The following is a 22,467-nucleotide window of genomic DNA, read 5'->3' as shown; positions in this document are numbered from 1 at the left end:
TGATGACAATATGAGTGATGCAGTACTAACTTGACCCAGGAGGAGAAGCTGGTCAGCACATTTCTTAGTGTGCTCATAACTGGAGCGTTTCACTTCCTGCAGGTGAACACGATCCAACTGGAACTTCTGTAAAGCAATAGCGAGATAAGCTTACTGTTTTCTATTTATGTTAAACAGAGAAAGATGAAAAGAGAAAGTGTTTGTGTATGTATATGTGTGTGAGAGAGAGAGAGGGAGAGAGAGAGTGTTAGAGCTTAAAAAATCCCTTTATTCAATTGCTGGGATTTTACGAGAATACATTAAAGGGTAGGTAAAGATACTAAGTTTAAAGCAAATGGCAGTGGCAGGGTGATCAACTTAAAAAAAAAAACAAAATATCGACACGTTGTTAACAGAATACAAAACATCTCCTACCGCCCATGTGGAAATAAAGTCCCGCAGGAAGTTCGTTAATAAAAAGAACTCAAACTCCACTTTTAAGTGAGTCTTAATTAATGCTTTTAAAACTGTGACTGGATTCTCATTCCCTTTTTCACCAGCCTTACTTTTCTGGGTCAGCCAAATTACGAATTTGACAGTCCAGACAAAAAGTTTAACAAAACTGATACCCTTTTGTTGTCTTTTGAATACTTTGGACCAAAAATGAATGAATAAAGAAAGAAAGAAAGTGAGAGAGAGAGAGAGAGAGAGAGTGCGAGGGTTTGGTCAGGAGCGCAGCACATCAAGATATGAGGATAAGCAACAAAAAAAGGCAGTGACAGAAAATTAAAGCAATATATAATATATCAAGAATGTAATGATATCTTGTGTAAAAAATGTTTCCGGTGTGGCTGTCCTTAAACAGATTGCTTTGTAATTGGTCTGCTCATCTCTTGTTAATTCCCTACATCTGCCCTGATGGGAGACCAGATAATCTTATTAATCATGAAACAGTTATTTCGGCGAGAAAAAGCCTCCTTGATTAACTGGATAAGTGTTAAGATAACAGCAAGGAAAATTAGTAACGTGCACTGTTCCTCCTTGTGCCTTCTTGTACATCTTTATCGAAATAGAATTTGTACTTCTTTGTATGCTCATATGATAAATGCATCTGTGAGACACAACCATGGGTGTAAATCCTCACAGAGATATTGAATTTGATGTGTAACTTGCAAGCTGCATGTCTTTATTGGAGTCTAGGATTTTAGCAATCAAGTCAGTCTGCTGCCACTGAAGCTGTTTTATAACAATGAGAGCTAAATGTAGCAACAGAATGTCTGGGTGCTTTGTCAGATTTGTGAATTTCGAGTCACTGTGTGGCCCCTTACAAACAGGGAGTGGAACTTTCAGAAAAAGTGACTGGTGCATAATCCATAAAAAGACCATTTAGGATAAAAAACAACAACAGCCTTAGGGAGAAACTTTAAAATATGCATCCCTGAAATTAGATGGGATATTCAGTCTTTATTTTTTACATCTGCAGTCGAAGAACAAGAACAAGAACAAGAAGAAGAGGAGGAGTGCGTGTTCGGAAGCAGAGAGAGAGGAGGAAAGGAAAGAGTCTGGGGCTGAGAGTAGGGACTTTGAATATTGGGACTATGACAGGAAAAGGTAGAGAGTTGGTCGACATGATGCAGAGAAGGAAGGTGGATATACTGTGTGTCCAGGAGACCAGGTGGAAAGGTAGTAAGGCTAGAAGCTTAGGAGCAGGCTTTAAGTTGTACTATTATGGTACTGACAAGAAGAGAAAGGGAGTAAGAGTTATCTTGAAGGAGGAGTTCGTAAGCAACGTTCTAGAGGTGAAAAGAATGTCAGATAGACTTATGAGTCTGAAACTGGAAATTGAAGGTGTGATGCTCAATGTTGTTAGTGCCTATGCCCCACAGGTGGGATGTGAATCTGAAGAGAAGGAGAAGTTCTGGAATGAGTTAGATGAAGTGATGCAGAATATTCCCAGAAATGAGAGAGTGATAATTGGTGCAGACATCAATGGACATGTTGGTGAAGGCAATAGAGGGGATGAAGAAGTGATGGGCAGATTTGGTATCCAGGATAGGAATGCAGAGGGACAGATGGTGGTAGATTTTGCAAAAAGGATGGAAATGGCTGTAGTGAATACCTTTTTCGAGAAAAAAACAGGAACATAGGGTAACTTATAAGAGCGGAGGTAGGAGCACGCAGGTAGACTACATCTTGTATAGACGAGATAACCTGAAAGAGATCAGTGACTGCAAAGTAGTTGTAGGTGAAAGTGTAGCCAGACAGCATAGGATGGTGGTTTGTAGGATGACTCTGGTGACAAGGAAGATGAAGAGGACAAAGGCAGAGCAGAGGACAAAATGGTGGAAGCTGAAAAGGGAGGAATGTTGCATGGTTTTCAGGGAGGAGTTGAGAAAGGGTCTGGGTGGTCAGGGTGAGCTTCCAGATGATTGGACAACTACAGCTAGTGTTATCAGGGAGACAGGTAGAAGAGTACTTGGTGTGTCATCTGGAAGGAAAGTAGATAAAGAGACTTGGTGGTGGAATGAGGAAGTGCAGGAGTGTATACAGAGACAGAGGTTAGCGAAGAAGAAGTGGGATACTGAGAGGACTGAAGAGAACAGACAGGAGTACAGGGAGATGCGGCGAATGGTAGAGATAGAGGTAGCAAAGGCAAAACAAAGGACTTATGATGACTTGTATGCTCGGTTGAATAGTAAGGAGGGAGAGAATGATCTATACAGGTTGGAAAAACAGAGAGATAAAGATGGAAATGATGTCCAACAGGTACGGGTGATTAAGGACAGAGAGGGAAATGTATTGACAGATGCTAGAACAGTGACGGGAAGATGGAAAGAGTACTTTGAAGAGCTGATGAATGTGGAAAATGAAAGAGAGGGAAGGGTAGAGGAGGTGACTATTGTAGACCACAAAGTTGCAAAAATTAGTAAAAGTGAAGTGAGGAAGGCATTGAAGAGGATGAAGAGTGGAAAGGCAGTTGGTCCTGATGGAGGTTTGGAAGTGTTTGGGAGAGGCAGCGGCAGAGTTTCTGACTAGGTTATTCAAAGGGGTCTTAGAGATAGGGAAGGTGCCTGAAGAATGGAGACGAAGTGTGATGGTGCCCATTTTTAAGAATAAGGGGAATGTGCAGAATTGCGGCAACTATAGATGGATAAGGTTGATGAGTCAAACAACAGAGTTATGGGAAAGAGTAGTTGAAACTAGGCTGAGAGCAGAAGTCCGCATTTGTGAACTATGGCTTCATGCCTAGAAAGAGTACTACAAATGCAGTATTTGCTTTGAGAATGCTTATGCAGAAGAACAGTAAAAGGCCAGAGGGAACTGCATAGAGAAAGCATATGACAGGGTGCCAAGAGAGGAACTCTGATATTTTATGAGGAAGTCTGGAGTAGCAGAGAAATATTTTAGACTGGTGCAGGATATGTACGCTAGCTTTAAGACAGTGGTGAGGTGTGCTGTAGGGGTAACAGAGAAGTTCAAGATGGAGGTGGGACTCCATCAGGGATCAGCTCTGAGCCCTTTCTTGTTTGCAGTGGTGATGGACAGGCTGACAGATGAGGTTAGACAGGAATCTCCATGGACCATGATGTTTGCAGATGACATAGTGATCTGTAGTAAGAGCAGAGAAAAGCTTTAGGAAAATCTAGAGAGTTGGGGGTATGGTCTGGAAAGGACAGGAATGAAGGTTAGTTGCAGCAAGACAGAATATATGTGTGTGAATGAGGGGAACTCGGTTGGAACGGTGAGGCAAAAGGGAGTGGAGATCAAGAAGCTGGAGGATTTCAGGTACTTAGGGTCAACAGTCCAGAGCAACGGAGAGTGTGCAAAAGAGGTGAAGAGACGGGTCCAAGCAGGTTGGAATGGGTGGAGAACAGTGTCAGGGGTACTATGTGATAGAAGACTTTCAGCCAGAATAAAAGGAAAGGTGTACAAGACAGTGGTGAGACCAGCAATGATCTTGCTGCAATGATCAGAAACTGTTACAATGACCAAAAGACAGCAGGCAGAACAAGAGGTTGCAGAGATGAGGATGTTGAGGTTCTCTTTGGGAGTGACCAGGATGGATAGGATCAGGAATGAGTCTGTCAGAGGGACGGCACATGTTCGATGTTTTGGAGAGAAGGTCAGAGAAGCCAGACTGAGATGGTTCGGTCATGTACAGAGAAGGGATAGTGAATATATTGGTAGACGGATGCTGGAATTGGAGCTGCCAGGCAAGAGGTCTAGAGGAAGACCAAAGAGAAGATTTATGGACGTAGTGAGAGAGGACATGAAGGTAGTTGGTGTGAAAGAGGAAGATACAGAGAATAGGGTTAGATGGAGAAAGTTGACTCGCTGTGGCGACCCCTGACGGGAAAAGCCGAAGGAAGAAGAAGAAGAAGAAGAAGATTTTTTACATCTGCAGTACTTCTTTTGAGCTGTTGAAAATAACTTAATTCTTATCCTTTTCCTATTCCTTGCGTCATCTGATGGGGCCCGGGGGCAGATAATGCCTGGCTGACCGGCACAGCAGGCCACAATTAATTACTATCTGAACCTTTCTGTTTATTATGGTTGAGTAAAGACAGGTGCTTTACGATAGGTTGAAAATTCAGTTGAGTCACAAAATAAAAGATTAATCTAACCCTTAGGAAATGAAACTTTCTTTCACATTGCCAACACAAAGGCAAAAGTTAAATTGGCTGTACGGCTGCCATGCCAACTGGAGGAGAAATTCAGACAGACACAAATAGACGAAGGCATCTCCTGAAAAACTTCTTGGGACTTTTCAGAATGAACTGGGTTGATAATTGAGGCTGGGAAAGAAAAAGATTAAGGTATTGTTTACAATGTTTTAGTGTTCTGTTCAGCCTTGTCATAAGCAATAGACATTTATATGAGCAATGACAGGGCACAAACTATGTTTTTTTCCCCTTCTTGAACTGAGCAAATACTATTGAGAATCATAGTGGGGACATTAGCATGGACCTTGTACAGAGGGGCATGTAAGACCTCAAAGCTGTGAGTGTGAATTGCTTCCCCAGAAGACTGCAGCTCATATTTTGCCGATAATGGAATATACAGTTTGACAAGAGAAATATTGTTGAAAGTGGAATAGGCAAGGGGCATTGTGCGGTTTGCTTATAGTCTGATCTGAGGACATTAATTGATTGTATTAATTCAAATGTTAGGGATGGGTGCTAGGGAAATTAATAAATATCAAGGTGTTCAGAGGACATTTTTCCATCAGACTCTGTTCATAATATCTGCTTGTATACATTAAGTAACGTGTGTTATACAAATGCAATTTTGAAATGCTCTTTTTGAAAAATGTTTAAACAATTTAGACAAGGGATTTTTCTATGAGTTTAAATTCATGGAAACACTGGATTCATGCCTTGAGAGTGAAAAAATCTAGCAAAGTTCTTGACATATTCAAAAAAATAAAAATAAAATAAAATATTGTTGGTCAGATGATGTTTATTATTTGGTGTATTAATTGAAAGATCGATTATGAGTCATTGTAGATGACATACAGATTATACATCCCCTTAAAGCTTTTTTTTCACTGACCTGGAAGTATGAGCTTTCACAGAGGACATCATGGCAGATATCTAGGTGATTCTGGGGAGGCTGTTGGGTTCCTTCATTTTGGGCAGGACCCTCCGCCGTGGATACACTAAGCTGACGAGCCTGAGCAAAAGCCTTGAGGTAGTGGGAAGCCACGGTCCAGAAGTGAAGGTCAGACTCATCTCCAAACAGCCTGTGGTTAGCAACAACAGTACATCAGTCTGGGATGCTCCTTGTAGTTATCTCATTAATGACCACAGTTCCTGTGTCTTGCAGCCCATGCCCCTCTCTCTCAGCATACTCCCCATCAACCCCCTCTCCACCTTCTTTTATCTCCTCTTCCATTTTGTTTACTTCCTTCAGCCTCATTTTCACATATCAGCGCAGGCACACAGCTGTTGCTAGGTTACCCTGCCACGTTAACGAATGGCACGACAACTTGAGTGGCCAGATGCCGAGTCATAACAGAATCATGAGCTCTTTCTCAGAGTCCAGCCTCAAGTTGCCAAAAGTTTCCTTTGGTCTTTCCTTCTAAATCATGGGTTTAATAACAGAATGCAAACAGAAGGCTGCTCAGAATGGCTGTTCTAGCTTTGAGGGGAAATGAAAACTTGAGCCAAAACAACTTTGACAACAACTTTCAAATGTTTTTTTTAACTGGGAAGGTAGCTGGCTGTGCAGTTACATGCAGTATTAATATCAAGGTCCTCATAAACACTTTCCCGATTTACTGTAAAAGCAATTAAAAACAAACAAACAACTGTATTCTCCCCTGCCCAATCACACATTTAATCAAATAACAAACGGAAATGCATACAATAACTTCCATCATATATTCAGACTGTATATCTATATATAATTGCCAAGATTTCTTGACACTTTGAAGCAGACCATCATGCTGGGGGATGGCAGTGCATTATAAGTTACCGTGATACAAGGAGGCAGCGCTGGAGCAGACTGAGCTCAGGGTCTTGCAGTACACTTTTCATATCACTGGAAGCCAATAAGAGACAGAAAATAAGAAAACAGCAACAGCAAGTTATACTTGTCAAACATAACAGTTACTGTGTGGCTGCTAAAGGAGATTCCTCTTATCTGTCAAACAACAGACTGCTGTGTAAACAAAAAGGTCCGAATAAAATTTCAAGTAAGAGAAAAACAAACTGAGGCAAGAAATATTAGCATGCACCTCGATCTGGTTGTGTAAAATGTGAAAAATTTTACGAGCCTGAAAATTAGAGTTTAATCACTTCCATTATAAGGAATAAGAAGTGTATAACTTACTTAGACAGAGAATTGAGTTGCTCCTGGATTAAGCCCTTTATCTCAACTTTCTCACTGTAATCTCTGAAATGGAAAAAAAGCTCTGTAAAATGACCCCTTGCAGCGACCCACAATGAAACATGGCCTTATATTACATGGGAGGCCAGGTGTCTATTTTTGAAGAGAAATCAAATCCTGATGTCAGAGGAAAAGAAAAACAGAGTATTCCAAGCTAATAGAATATGCTGAGGTCAGGTAGTACCCTATGGGCACTATTGCTAGAACAGCCTGACATGATATAGGGCAGCTGTGCATGCTTGACAGAAGACACCAGAGTGTGTCACACTCAGTTTGACAGGTCACAACTCTACTTAGTTATAGTTAGACAGCTGCCATACAATCTTTTATCTATTAGGATGACATTTTGGAAGCTCCAATTAGGAGCTCTGCTCAGTTTACTGGCTTGGATTAACATAACAATCTTCTTCTCCTTTCGGCTTTTCCCTTCAGGGGTTGCCACAGCAAATAAACCTTCTCCATCTAACCCTATTCTCTGCATCCTCCTCTCTCACAGCAACACCTTCATATCCTCTCTCACTACATGCATAAATCCTCTCTTTGGTCTTCCTCGAGACCTCCTGCCAGGCAGCTCCAATTCCAGCATCCGTCTACCAACATATTCACTATCCCTCCTCTGTACATGGCCTGAGCATCTCAGTCTGGCTTCTCTGACCTTTAATCAACATTAACAATAAGGGAAAAAAATTGAAGAATATGTCTCAATACATTGTACATACATTTTAAAACAAAGTTGGTGGAGTTTCAATGTGTTTGTGCAAAAAATGGGGAGAGAGCAGGTCAGTCTCTTCAGCTTAAAGTTTCAAGCCAAGATGAACAGCATTTTAAAGCTTCAACAATTTATGCTGAAATAAATTTGAAGCTAGAACAGGTCTGCTCAAGTATTGATATCAATAGGTAAATTACTGGCTACTATCAGTGCTATATTTTTACTCCTCAGATATAATACACTTCGATGAAGACATAAAAAAAGGACTTGAATTTGATTGAACTACTGTTGCAATTAAATAAAAATGTGCTGGTCAGCACTGATAGTGCTGGTCTAGACTGGCTTAGTGCAAACCAAGCATTGAAACAGTTCAAACTAAAATGTAATATTATTCAGTGGCCACAAGTGATTTAAAAACTTGTTTTGGGGCGATTTCCTTGAAGCAAACAGTGCAAAATTACAGAGAGCTAAGAGAGGGAGATCCCTCTGGTGTGGGAGTACATGAACATCCAAGCCATCTGATGTCTCAATTGAACAGATGGGTGGTTATACTGTCCTGTTATTATCTTTGGGTCACTCTTTGCCCCTTTAACAATTCTGACACAAGAACCAGTAATTTAATCAAGGGCATTTTAGATGGGTTCATTATTCAGCTGTGAAACTTACACTTGAGTGATGTCCATGGTGAAAGTTCCTGACCATGGCTGCAGAAGAAGGAAAGCCTTGAGAGTAAGGGCTGCTCGCGGCACCAGCAGGTAAGGACACCACACTGAATCTGGACATGGTTTTCAGAGGAAACAAAGTATTAATATTAATTTCACTATAGGTACAAATTCCATCAAATAGCCCTTTAAGAATCACATTAGGTTTTTTGGCAATGTACCTTTTTGGATACCTATTGCATGGCACAAGTATAGCTTTGCTATCAAAGAACCAAGTGTTTTAAACATTATTAACTTGTCCTCTTTTATACATATGAGACCAAGTAGAGTTTTATACTATGCATAATACTAATCTTTTAATTTCAAGTTGTTGTTTTGGATACATGGACTCTTCAAACCATATACAGTATTTGCTTCAAGTATAACAATGTCCCTCGATTACTATTTATTATATCATAAAGTAGAGCATATGTGATCCAACAGGTTTCACTGTTTTGTTTAGCTTTACCTTTTCACATTCACTTCCAGGTAATCCAACTAATTGGTTCTTTTGTTCCAATAAATAACCCCTCCATTAGCATAACAACCCCCCTATACCTAGTTTCTGCAGATCAACTCTTCCACTTACATAACAAGCCACCATAATCTAGACCTGCCCAAAAAACTTGGCAGTTATATTTGGAAACTCCCCATAGGTCATTGGAACTGGAAAAGCCTCTCGAATGAGGGGTGTGACATCTTCAGGTGAAGAAATTCAAGTCCAGTTGCCAAGACGAGAAGATTTCGACAAGAATTCACCATAACCTAGATGACTGAGAACCTCCACAGACATACAAGGCAGTAGCTTTGGAGCTGCATACAGCAGTAAAGATGAGCGAAGAGCTATTGTAACCAGTCTTAATACAGGAATCCGGGCAACAAAGCTTTCAGGTCATTTGAATATATTGAGTCTTCGTCTCAATAGGGCGAGGTTCCGTTTGATAAAATGCAATTTATCTTTTGCTTCTTTACATCCACGGCTCACCGGTCAGGTCCTGTTCATCCATGCGGTAGCTGGCAGACTTCATTGCCATTTCCAGCACTCGAATACAGCCATCATCTGAGGCTAGTACGACTTTGTCTGATGTACACCAGTCGATGTCCAGGATTCGATAGTTTACGTTGCGGCCAATCCGCATGCTGCTGACCATTTGGACCTGCAAGGAGGGAAGGCTACTGTAGTTCAACCTGAGACTAAAAGTCACATAGAATATGATTGGAAAAACTACCGGCTCAGTATTCTTCACAATAAAAGATTAGAAAGATTCACAAAAAGCTTGTTTGATTGTGAACATGATATGATTCATTGATGAATTTAATTGACGCCAAAAGCGACAAGAGGAAAGACCTGGTGGACAAAAAGTATTTTCAAATGTATGTACAAAAAAACAAGGAAACCAAACCACATTCCTTGCCTTTTTTATGGGGCTATACAGGAGTGAACGCAGCCCAAATGTCAGCAGAGTACTGAAGCATTTCGGAGATTTCCTAGCACCTCCTCTCCTCCCTCGAGTCTCTCCTGCTCCTCCCTCTCCTTACCAGTCAATAGCTGCTGCTTGTTTTCCACTGCGCTTTGATCCATCTGCTGTCTGTCTGGCTTTTTATGATTCTGTGACTGAAAACTGCGTCTTGTCTCCATTACCCAAAAGTACAGACATCCCTCCAGGTTGACAGTAGTCCCCCAGCTGAGACCACCTCCCCCCCAGCGTCCTGCGCTATATATGCCAGAGAATAAACCTCTGCCCACATTCAAATCTTTGGCACTTAATTTTTGTTGGCTTTGCAATTCAGCTGTGCGAATGTGTGTGTGTGGGCCTGTATGTGTGTGTCTGAGACATTACATTGAATGATGGATTCTTCGATAAACTCTAATGGGGACTGCAGAGCCAGGACTACCTGGATGATGGCAATCACAGTACGCAGTTTAAGAAGAAACAATAATAAATTCCTCTACAAGGACACCAATCATCTATACTGCAATTTGAAATGTTATTTATGCCATTGAAAAGCTTTTAAGGCATGTGTTTTTTTCGTACAGGGAAATGTAATGGCTCTTTTAACATAACAGGACAATTACGGAAAATATACTACAGTGTTGGTTTGAGAGAGGACATTGGTAAAATATATGCAATCATACTACTGTGGCGCTTCAGTGAATAAAGTGCTACATAGTGACATTAATTCTGCAACCATAAAACTGTTAAAACTGCCGCAATGAATCGACTGTGTTGAAAGATCATTCCCCTGTTTGAGCACTGCAGAGTTGTCATGTGATACAGACGTTTTGCTATTACACAAATCTTCCTCACCTCTTTGGTGTCCCACACCTCCACTCCATCTGTGTACATGACAAGCAATTTCTGGTTGCCTTTTCCCGGTGCAAAGCGTATTTTCTTCACCCAGCCACGGTGTGTCGGTATTCCCCTGAAAACATCACATTTAATATTCTTTACACTTAACTGTGAATTATACACTTTGCATTATGTGATTTATTTATGTTATTCTTTTTTTCCTTTCAGCTACTCCCTTCAGGGGTCGCCAAATCAACCCCCTCCATCTAACCCTATTCACTATATCCTCTTCTCTCCCAAAACTTTACTTTATCCTATACATTAATAAATATCTGTGATGTGATTTTAAGTTACAATTACTGTGATTTTGTTCCTCAAAAAATGCGTACAGGTCTAAAGTTACAGTAGATTTAGTTTGTAAAGTTATTGATGTGTAGATTTGGGCAGTCTTATAAATTTGCAGCTTCAAGGTTAATCTTGGAGTGGTTATTCAAAGCAAATGTGGGAAATCAAAGGTGAGGAGGAATTTAATTATAACATTATCATTCAGTATCATCCATCTATGGAGCCTGGTAGGAGTACATATTCAGTCTGTAAGGAGGAATCAAGTGAGTTAAACAGTTTAAACTATGTCTGGAAAATGACTTAACCTAGAGGAGATGGAGGAGATATGCTTAGACTCAACTAAATAAACAATAAGCAGTTAGATGACACTCACCCATTTGGTTTTTAGATGTCAGAGATAGTAACAAGTCTCCTAAATCCTAAATTTATGATACAGTCAAGATTTTGATATGTAGTTGCAAGACTGTGACCCTTGAACCTCTCTCAGTACGATGCACAACCACTTCTTGGAAGCCACAACCAAAGATATAACTTTGTGATCTCTTTTCTAGAGCAGCCTGAAATGACCCAGATTATATGTGATTTGAAAAAGAGTAGTGAGTACATTACAACCTGGACAAACGAGCTTTGAGATCCCAGAAGTTTAGATTTCCGTCCACATCTCCGAGCACCAAGGTGTCGCCTTTCCAGGCAATGCATGCAATACTTCCCATGCTTCCCTGAAACAATAACAATGAGAGTTGTGAGAGATGCACAAAACATAGATGTGAAGGTAGCATTTTAAGTTAATCAATATATCCACAGTTATACCAGATTCATTTATTTTCCTTCTTATATAATTTTGAATTACATAAAAACCCACCAACCGGAAAAATCAACTTCATTTCTAAATGATTGCAGTTGAATCAATCTGCATGCATTTTAAAATTCCCATCTCTACAAGTCATGAGCTTGCAAAGTTTGTAAATACATCTGCTACTTTTGCAGTAAAACATAACAAATAGCTTTTGATTCCAATGGAAATAGAACATTGAAAATCTCTGTGATAGTGAGGTGGTAAACAAGCCTAATAAAGTTAAAGATTTTTTCACCAGAGGAGTGTTGCTGTGAAGACATTGTGTCACACTTCCAGTGTGACTTTGGTAGATTGCAGGATAAGATGTTTTGTGAGGGTTTCAGTAACTTTAGTGTCAAAGATATGGAGATATGATGAAATGTCTAAAAAAACCTTAGGGGTATGCAAATGTTTGAGCAAAAATATGCAGCTATCATGAGGATAGGGCTTTATATCCCTGTGTAAGCCCAGTGAGGCTCTGCAGCATGAATGGATGCAGGTATGAAGCCCCCCCCCCCCCCCCCCCCAAATACATGAATAAGAACGATTCGATCTGATTTGCTCATTAGAAATGGACCTCAGGATTCAAAACACTATTGTATATTCTCTTTACTGAGAATTATGAAGCTTCTCATATAATATTGCCACATGTTACTTTACTAACAGAAAAATTGGGAAATGAGAATGAAAAAGACACAGTCAGGACTATTCTACACCTGGGTAATAGCATAGTATACTATACAATGGTGTCTCTTGGGGGGGAATATTAAGATATAGAAATAATGATAAATAATTTTACTATTTAAATAAAAGAGATGGAGTTTTGTCTGGCAAACATCATTTTTTTTTTTACACCCACAGATAATTTTGTGCCCTTTTTTTCTAACCATCTACCCCAGTTTCCTTCAACTATATCAAACTTCCACAAGTGGATTAGCATATTTAAAAGTTCAAAAATCAGAAAAAAAATGTACTTAAAAGTCAGTTGTCTAAAAAGGAAGCCAAATCCTCAAAACTAGCAAAATAAACACATATTCAAAAAAAAAAAAACTTAATCTTGGCAAGGAGTGATCAAATAATATCCAGAAATGGTTTCCTTCAGCTAATCCCTTCAGGGGTCTTTACAGCGAATCAACATCCTCCAACGAACTCTATTTTTCATATCCTCTTCTCTCAAACCAACTAACTTTGCTTTCGCTACATCCATAAATCTTCTCCTTGTTATTCCTCTAGCCCCCCTGTAGTGCAGTTCCAACCTCAGCATCCTCCTCCAAATATAATCACAATCCCTCCTCTGTACATGACCAAACCATCTCAGTATGGCTTCTCTGACCTTATATAGGAAAAACATGTGCTGTCCTTCTTATGAACTCATTCCTGATCCTATCCTTCAATGTCACTCGCAAATAGAAAACATCAACATCTTCATCCTGCCTCCAGCTCTGCATCTAGTCTTTTCCTCAATGCCACTGTCTCAAAACCACAAATATATTCTGTCTTGCTTTGGCGAACCTTCTATAGCCTCCTTTCAAGGGCACTTCCTCCACCTGCTCCCTGGTCTCACTAAGCTTGAAATACCATCTGCAAACAACATGGTCCAGGGAGATTTATGTCTAACTTCATCTGTCATCCTGTCCATCACCACTGCAAGCAAGAAAGGGCCCGAGCTAATCCCTAATCTGTGATACTCTTTCAAGGCATAAAACAATGCTACTGCTCACAAATGCTGGCTTCTTCTCTACGTCTAGTTTCCTTTACTCGTTCCCATAACTTCATCATATGGCTCATCAAGTTTATCCATCTATGGCTATCGCGATTCTCCACATATCCCTTGTTCTTAAAAATGAACACAATCACACTCCATTCCTCAGGCATCTTTTCAATCTCAATTATACAGTTGAATAATCTGACCAGGAACTCTACTGCCGCCTCTCCTAGACATTTCAATACCTCAACAGGTATATCATAAGGACCAACAGCTTTTTCACCCTTCATCCTCTTCAGTGGCCTCCTCACTTCACCTTCACAAATCTCTGCTACTTTGTGGTCCAAAATCATCCCATTTTTTTTCCCCTTCGCTTTCATTTTACTTATTCATCAGATGTTCAAAGACCTCTTTCCATCTTCCCATCACCCGTCTGGCACCAGTAAATACATTTCCCTCTCTATCCTTAATTACTCGAACCTGCAACACGTCCTTCCCTCCTTCCAGATGACACACCAAGAACTCTCCTACCTGTCTCCCTGATCAAATTAGCTGCAGTCATCTGGAAAATGTCCCTGACCACCCAGAACCTTTCTCAACTTCTCCTAGAAAATCATACGACATTCCCTTAGAGAGAAGACTTCATGAGAGTAAATAAAAAGGATTCACCACAAGGTGCAAACCATTTATCAGCCTCAAAAATAGAGAGGCCAGAATTGACTTTGCCAAAAAAACACCTGAAGAAGCCAGCCCAGTTCTGGAAAAGCTATCTTTGGACAGATGAGACTAAGATCGACCTGTACCAGACTGATGGGATTAAGAAAGTTTGGAGAAGAATTGGAAGAGCTCATGATCCAAAGTACACCACATCTTCTCTAAAATATGGTGGAGGCAGTATGATGGCATGGGCATGCATTGCTTCCAAAGGAGCTGCGTCACTTATTTTTATTGATGATGTGACAAAAGACAGAAGCAACCAAATGAATTCTGAAGTGTATACAGATACCCTTTCTGCTCAGATTTAACCAAGTGCAGCACAGTTGATTGGACGGCGCTTCACAGGACAATGATCCAAAACATACTGCAAAAGCAACTTTTCTAAAGCAAAGAAGTGGAATATTCTGCAATGGCAGAGTCAATCACCAGATCTGAACCCAATCAAGCATATATTTCACTTGTTCAAGACAAAACTTAAGTTAGAAAGAGAACACGCCTTCTTCCTCTCCTTCATCGACCCCGATAGCCCAATTTCCACTGGTACTCTGTAGGTTAGTCGCACAGAGTACTGTAATTATTAACCTGGGCCTTGACCGTTCCACTATGAAAGTTTTAGATTTACTTTGCATGTATGGTTTTGGCAGGCGTTTTATGCCATATGCCCTTCCTGACACAACCCTATGCATTTTATTCAGGCTTGGGACCAGCTCAGAAAGATACTGTTTTGAGCTAAATTTAACCAGAAATACTCAGCAGTAATTTACCTCAAAAATTGCAATGAAGTTTCCCCTTGTTACCTTGCGCAGACAGCAGATGCATTTGTGTTCAATATCTGACACAGGAGTTTTCATACATCAAAATACAGCTTGTATTTCAATGTATATGAACTTGGATAATTTTTTCAAATTTGCCCCAGATATCGTGCATCAGATTTATTGTTCGTAATATCTATATGTGTAATACATATGTGCGTATATAAAAGGATTGCTTTAACTTTAAACAGAAGAACTATTTTTTGGCTTGAGCTCCAAAACAACATACTTTGAAACAAGAATAGTGAGAAGATAAAACAGCAAGAGAACTTAACCTGATGCAAGACCAACAACAGATATAACAGGGAAAAGGACTACACTTGTGCTTTTATGTCTCCAACAACCAATTAGGAACTAAGATCATGCTCTCTACTTCTGTTTATTTGCCATTGTGTTAAATAAGGGCCAAACATGTTTTTTTGTAGAGCACTGTGACACTGCAGGCCCACTCATCATTACTTTGATCTTGTGACTGTAAAATGTATTACCATATCGCTTTATTTTGCAATAAAAATGTGTGCAATGTTACCATGATCAGAGGATGCGTGTGATGTCCTTCAGACCCATAACCCCCAAAACCAATCCATTCAGCCATGAATTAAGTAGACCGTACCAAATTTCCTGTGTGCCAAATTCAAAGAAATTCCCTCAAGCCATTTTTGGATAATAGTGAATTGTAGAGTTGGAGGGGCTCAAAAAACACATTCCAAAAAAAAGTTAATTCTAGCATCGCTGAGAGAAAGTATAAATTAATCTCATAGAGAGGAAAAATGAAGAAGGGTTGTGTGCAAGGGTGAGGAGGCACAGACATTCATGCATGAAATAAACATAAAAGACTAAATAAGATATTTAAATCTGGGGGGATAAAGGCTAAAATGTATTCCAGAGAGTATTATTTCTGAAAATAAAGCTCCCAAAATAATTTTGAGGTGCTGACTTATAAGCCTGAGTCATGTTGGGACTTGGAACTTAAGCTAACCAGATCAAGATTCTTCCTCAAACCTTGAGAAAACTGAAATGAAGCCTCATCTTTTGTTGTCAATATTGCCCCGAATGTCGCCTAAAGACAGAAGGTCGAACTGATCCTAGTAATCAGATGATTCACACTTGCATTAGCTGGAGGGCAATGGTGTGACGATTGCTGATATGTAGAATGCTACATTTACTGTGCAGATTTAACCGTATGTCAGAAGTTTAACAAACATATTATGACCTATTTCCTTTCCTAGTAGCAGAGGCCACTGTTGCTACTTCAAAAGTAAAATATACGTCTTGTGGCTTTAATTTGAGAGTGCCAAAAACTATGAAGTATTGTGAGGATCATCCACAATCCCCCTGGAGGTATAGTTCTGACGAATTCAACAAAGGCCAGTGCAATAGACTCACATCAGGGGGGATTCGAGCACCATCCTTGACTGTGTTGCCCTCCACAGTGATGTGGTAGACCTGCCCATCCGTATCAGTGAACACAAAATGCTCTCTTGCTGATATAGCCTGGCTTGTCTCTGACTTGCTCTCCGCATCCTGCAGGAGACTGGTAAAGGAATAAAACACATAAGAAGGTACTTCAAAAATGCAGATGCAAGATTAAACTATTTTGTCCAATACATGGATACAATACAGTGAGTTATACTGTTTCAATGCTTACTGACACTACAAAGGTTTGGCAACATACTATCATTAAAAATGGCACTGAAGGTTTTATTAGTATCTATAATTGATATTAATCTGAGCTAAATATTCATCTTGTCAATGTGTTACAGCTGGTTACAGTGCTCTTCCTCCATTTTGTTTCCACTGAAGCCTACAATGAAATACAATGAAAGGTAGGGCTTGCCAACAAAGCAGATATACATATTTAGCTCACATAGTCGATATTTAGGGAAAGAACAGGGACATCACACTACCTTTGAGATTCTCTTAAAGTGGAGACAGAACACGAAGTCTAAAAGTCTAGCTTGGCACTATGAAGTGAATCAATTTCTGTAGTGCTGCCCATATGTGACGTCAAACCAACTAGGACTTAAAAATTAAAAGTTTCATCAGTATTAAATCACTTCCAAAAATGGTAATAATTATTTATATTTGTTTGTTTATTTGTTCATTTTTCTGTTACTTAAAATGTGGTTAGTTGATGTGAGCCTCGACCTCAGAATTGTACTCTTCTATTTTTGCTGCATTGCTACTGTAAAAGAAACAATTGATCATCATTATGTCTCAATACTGAAGTTTTACTAAAACTTTAATTGACAACAGATGACTCAAACCTCAGCTTTCACTCAATATGGCAAATGGGAACTAAACAAAAGAAAAAGAAACCACATTAGTTTGGAAATAGAATGTGAGGGGTAGGTTGACGTCACAACCAGTCAGTGATGTATTTAACATGAAATATTGATAATGTTGTCTCTGGTTGCTCCTGATATGAACAATTGATGTTGTAGGTTAATAAGTTCCCTTTCAAAGCAACCAAGAACTCAATTTGGATGCTCTGTTATGCTGACCTGATGACGGAGGATTCTACACTACTTTGCTCTGCATCCGACACAGTTTGGCGAGCCATGGCCTCCCTGGCGGCCATCTGCTTCTTTTTCAGGCTTTTCAGGTTGTGAGATGGGGACCACTCCTATTTAAGAAATGCAGACAGTTTTTCTTATAGTAGAGTCAAAAAGACAGGAAAACAATGTTCTTCTTGTACAGCAGATCCTAACATGGCATATTTTTTGCAACCTTCCATTCTTACTGCTTAGGCTTTCTAGTTTGAGTCGGGATTGTAATCAATTTGGAAATGAGACAGCAATATGGTTCCAGGGGAGACCAGCATGTATTATTAAGGTTACAGGCGGTTTTATTCACACTGTGGAGGGTTTTACAGCCACACTGTAAAGTTCGCCCTGCATAACTCTTCTTTTATGAGCATTTCTATGGCCTAATGAAGCCACAGCTCCTTGCTGAGCTTTGGGAATTTTTCAGACTAATCTATCAAATGGTCCACACAAATAGAAGATTATACACAGGTCAAAAAGTATATATGACTATTGCAATATGGAAATGTCCACAAATACAGGATGTGGAGTGGTTTAAGTAAATATGTCAAAATGCAGATATGATCTGTGATTTTTTGCAATAAAAACTCAATATTGAAAGTAGTAAAATAAACATAAAATACCAGTGCAGTAACAGTGGGGAAATTCTTAGCCATCTCTCTGAGAAGGGTCCCTGTCCTGATGTCCCAAAGCTCCAGGGGTTTGTCTCTGAACACCACCACCAAGTACTGTCTAAGGACAGAGCAGACACACACAAAAGGTAAGGTGAGTCAATCATCTAGTTAGCAATGTGTCAGAATGCAGGCAATGTCCTGACACTGACAGTGTGAATTCAGTTTTATCACAGTGGCAGAGCCCTGCAGTTCTGGTCACTGTCTGACAGCATGCTACCCGTTATCTCATTGCAAACATCTCCCCCAGGCCTTTGTTATTACGAGATTGTGATCTGTGGCAGCCAACCAAGACAGACATTTCCTGGTAATTACAGTTTTCCACCTTATTCTATCCTCTGATAGTGAGTGTAGAGTATGAAACATCACATTAACTGTGAATTCAGATACTGCAGTAACCTTGGGCTTGTTTTATGTACCACCACAAACTAGTTTCAGCCTAAAATTCAGTACAAATGTTTTAACTGTTTCAGTAAGAAGAGAGGGCAGACACAGACTTTATTTATCGTAGCTCAGGTGCAAATCCCAAGGTGACTGCCGTTTGTACAACCTTTGTCGTCTTCTTCTTCCTCCTCCCTCACACCAACTACTTTCATATCCTCTCTCGCTATGTTCATAAATCCTCTCTTTGGTCTTCCTCTAGACTTCCTACCTGGCAGCTCCAATTACAGCATCCATCTACCAATGTATTCATTATCCCTCCTCTGCACATGACTGAACCATCTCAGTCTGGCCTCTCTGACCTTTTCTCAAAATCTATCTACCATGTGGTGTTCCTCTGATAGACTCATTCCTGATCCTATCCATCCTTGTCACTTCCAAAGAGAACCTGAGCATCTTCATCTCTGCAATCTCTAGCTTTGCATCCTGTCTTACAGTCATTGTAACTGTTTCTAGGCCGTTCAGCATTGCTGGTCTCACAGCTGTCTTGTACACTTTTCCTTTCATTCCAGCTGATAGTCTTCTTTGCATCGTACCCCCGACACTTTTCTCCACCCATTTCAACCTGCTTGAACCCATCTCTTCACCTATTTTACGCACTCTCCGCTGCTCTGGACTGTAGACCCAAAGTACCGGTACCTGAAATCATCAAAGGTCTTTAGCTCCACTCCCTGTAGCCTCACCGTTCCACCCGAGTTCTTCTCGATCACACACATACGCTCTGTTTTGCTGCAACTAACCTTCATTCCTGTCCTTTCCAGACCATACCCCCAACTCTCTAGATTTTCCTAAAGCTTTTCTCTGCTCTTACTACAGATCACTATGTCATCTGCAAACATCATGGTCCATGGAGATTCCTGTCTAACCTCATCTGTCAGCCTGTCCATCACCACTGCAAACAAGAAAGGGCTCAGAGCTGATCCCTGATGGAGTCCCACCTCCATCTTGAACTTCTCTGTTACCCCTACAGCACACCTCACCACTGTCTTAAAGCTAGCGTACATATCCTGCACCAGTCTAAAATATTTCTCTGCTACTCCAGACTTCCTCATAAAATATCAGAGTTCCTCTCTTGGCACCCTGTCATATGCTTTCTCTATGCAGTTCCCTCTGGCCTTTTACTGTTCTTCTGCATAAGCATTCTCAAAGCAAATACTGCATTTGTAGTACTCTTTCTAGGCATGAAGCCATAGTTCACAAATGCGGACTTCTGCTCTCAGCCTAGTTTCAACTACTCTTTCCCATAACTCTGTTGTTTGACTCATCAACCTTATCCATCTATAGTTGCCGCAATTCTGCACATTCCCCTTATTCTTAAAAATGGGCACCATCACACTTCGTCTCCATTCTTCAGGCACCTTCCCTATCTCTAAGACCCCTTTGAATAACCTAGTCAGAAACTCTGCCGCTGCCTCTCCCAAACACTTCCAAACCTCCATCAGGACCAACTGCCTTTCCACTCTTCATCCTCTTCAATGCCTTCTCCATTTCACTTTTAGTAATCTCTGCTCCTTTGTGGCCTACAATAGTCACTGCTTCTACCCTTGCCTCTCTTTCATTTGCCTCATTCATCTGCTCTTCAAATACTCTTTTCATCTTCCCATCACTCTTCTAGCATCTGTCAATACATTTCCCACTCTTTTTTAATCACCCGGACCTGCTGTACATCCTTTCCATCTCTATCTCTCTGTTTCACCAACATGTATATATCATTCTCTCCCTCCTTACTGTCCAACCGAGCATCCAAGTTATTGCCCTTTGTTTTGCCTTTGCGACCTCTATCTTTACCTTACGCTGTATCTCCCTGTACTCCTGTTCTTTTCAGCTCCCCTCAGAGCCCCGCTTCTTGTTTGCTAGCTGCTTACTCTGTATATACTCCTGCACTTCATCATACCTACACCAAGTCTCCTTATCTACTTTCCTCCCAAATGATACACCAAGCACTCTCCTACCTGTCTCCCTGATAACATTAGCTGTAGTTGTCCAGTCATTTGGAAGTGCTCCCTCACTACCCAGAGCCTTTCTCAACTCCTCCTTTTTCAGCTTCCACCACTTTGTCCTCTGCCCTGCCTTTGTCCTCTTGATCTACCTTGTCATCAAAGTCATCCTACAAACCACCATCCTATGCTGTCTGGCCACACTCACCTCCAACTACTTTGCAGTCACTGATCTCGTTCACGTTACCTCGTCCATACAAGAAGTAGTCTATCTGCTTGCTCCTTCCTCCAGTCTTAGAAGTAACCTAATGTTCCTGTCTTTTCAGGAAACAAGGGTTCACAACAGCCATTTCCATCCTTTTTGCAAAGTCTACCATCATCTGTCCCTCTGCATTCCCATCTAGTATACCAAATCTGCCCATCACTTCTTCATCCCTTCTATTGTCTGCACCAACATGCCCACTGAGGTCTGCACCAATTACCACTCTCTCATCTCTGAGGATATTCTGCTTCACTTCATCTCACTCATTCCAGAGCTTCTCCTTCACCTCTAACTCACATCCCACCCGCAGGGCATAGACACTAACAACATTGAGCATCACACCTTCAATTTTCAGTGTCAGACTCATGAGTCTATCTGATATTCTTTTCACCTCTAGAACATTCCTAACAAACTCCTCCTTCAAGATAACTCCTACTCAATTTCTCTTCCTGTCAGTACCATGATAGGACAATTTAAAACCTGCTCCTAAGCTTCTAGTCTTACTACCTTTGCACCTGGACTCCTGGACACACAGTATATCCACCCTCCTTCTCTGCATTGTGTCGACCAACTCTACCTTTTCCTGTCAGCATTCTGATATTCAAAGTCCCTACCCTCATTCCCAGACTCTTGCCTTTCCTTTCCCTCTCTGCTTCTGAACACGCCTTCCTCCTCTCCTTCTTCGACCCAAAATAGCCCAGTTTCCACTGATACGCTGAAGGTCATCGGTACCAATGGCGGTCTTTGTTAACCCGGGCCTAAACTGATCCAATATGAGATTATTAGGTTTGATTTCCGTGTTTGGTTTTGGCAAAAGTTTTACACCGGATTCCCTTCCTGACACAACCCTTTGCATTTAGCGTGGCTTGGGACCATGATTGCAATCCCACATACTTTGTGAGTGTAAAAGTTTGTATTAAGTATGTAAGTTACATTTAAAGATAAGTCAAGATAATGATATCTGTCAAAAAATTTGACCTAAGCCACTAAATGCTGAGCCCAAAAAACACATTTTACCTCTCCATCTCTAGACTTTCTATCAGAGTACTAAGGTTGTTGAGTGCAAGGATTCTACACACTGTTACGTTGGTATTTGGTTTTCTTGGTAAAAAGGGACCAGATGGGGTGGGGGGCATGGAACTCACTTGAGATGAGAGACTTTAATCATTTCGATAGGTGGCTCATCATTCCCTCGCTCGCCTCTGAATGCAAAACATCTGCCTGCAAAACACAACAGACATGGAGAGGGAGTGAATGTAAGGGAGAGAGCTGATGACAGAAGATGGCAGACAGTATTGTGCATTCCACCTGAAACACATGACTCATCTATTTCACTTTGGTGCCAGGGCTTCAGTTCTGCCCAGAGTGCAGGGCCAGGCAAGCCAACGACAGCTTATTCTTACCACCTGTTCAAATCTAATAATTTCATTTGTGAACACCGAGGCACACATTATGCAGAGCATCATGTCCTCAGAAAAAAAAAAAGTCCTTCATTTGTATCCGGGGGAATTTGCTTAAGGTAGTGCTGTGCTGAATTTGAAAGGACACCTAGGAGGTCTATGATTGACATTTTTTGAAGTTTGGAGGGGGGTGACCTGTGACAGTTGTGGTGTACCTGAGGGGCA

The 22,467-nt window shown here is 40.7% G+C and overlaps 1 protein-coding gene across 1 annotated transcript in view; it reads right to left on the bottom strand.

Annotated features, from left to right (window-relative positions):
* wdr11 (WD repeat domain 11) overlaps positions 1 to 22,467 on the bottom strand; it is a 55,542-nt gene that overhangs the window by 5,720 nt on the left and 27,355 nt on the right. The window contains exons 13-24 of the mRNA XM_086166086.1: positions 21,988 to 22,063; positions 18,155 to 18,263; positions 17,490 to 17,611; positions 16,372 to 16,519; positions 11,529 to 11,635; positions 10,590 to 10,704; positions 9,266 to 9,437; positions 8,246 to 8,354; positions 6,814 to 6,876; positions 6,457 to 6,522; positions 5,533 to 5,722; positions 31 to 126 (exon numbers count right to left, since the gene is read on the bottom strand). Coding sequence (XP_086022212.1) covers positions 31 to 126; positions 5,533 to 5,722; positions 6,457 to 6,522; positions 6,814 to 6,876; positions 8,246 to 8,354; positions 9,266 to 9,437; positions 10,590 to 10,704; positions 11,529 to 11,635; positions 16,372 to 16,519; positions 17,490 to 17,611; positions 18,155 to 18,263; positions 21,988 to 22,063 — 1,373 coding nt within the window. The remainder of the gene's footprint in view (positions 1 to 30; positions 127 to 5,532; positions 5,723 to 6,456; positions 6,523 to 6,813; positions 6,877 to 8,245; positions 8,355 to 9,265; positions 9,438 to 10,589; positions 10,705 to 11,528; positions 11,636 to 16,371; positions 16,520 to 17,489; positions 17,612 to 18,154; positions 18,264 to 21,987; positions 22,064 to 22,467) is intronic.

Source organism: Fistularia commersonii, chromosome 2 (assembly GCF_037954325.1).
Source record: "Fistularia commersonii isolate RoL2024-O1a breed Wild chromosome 2, RoL_Fcom_v1.0, whole genome shotgun sequence".
Taxonomy (NCBI): Eukaryota; Metazoa; Chordata; class Actinopteri; order Syngnathiformes; family Fistulariidae; genus Fistularia; species Fistularia commersonii.
This window is presented reverse-complemented; position numbering and strand designations above follow the sequence as displayed.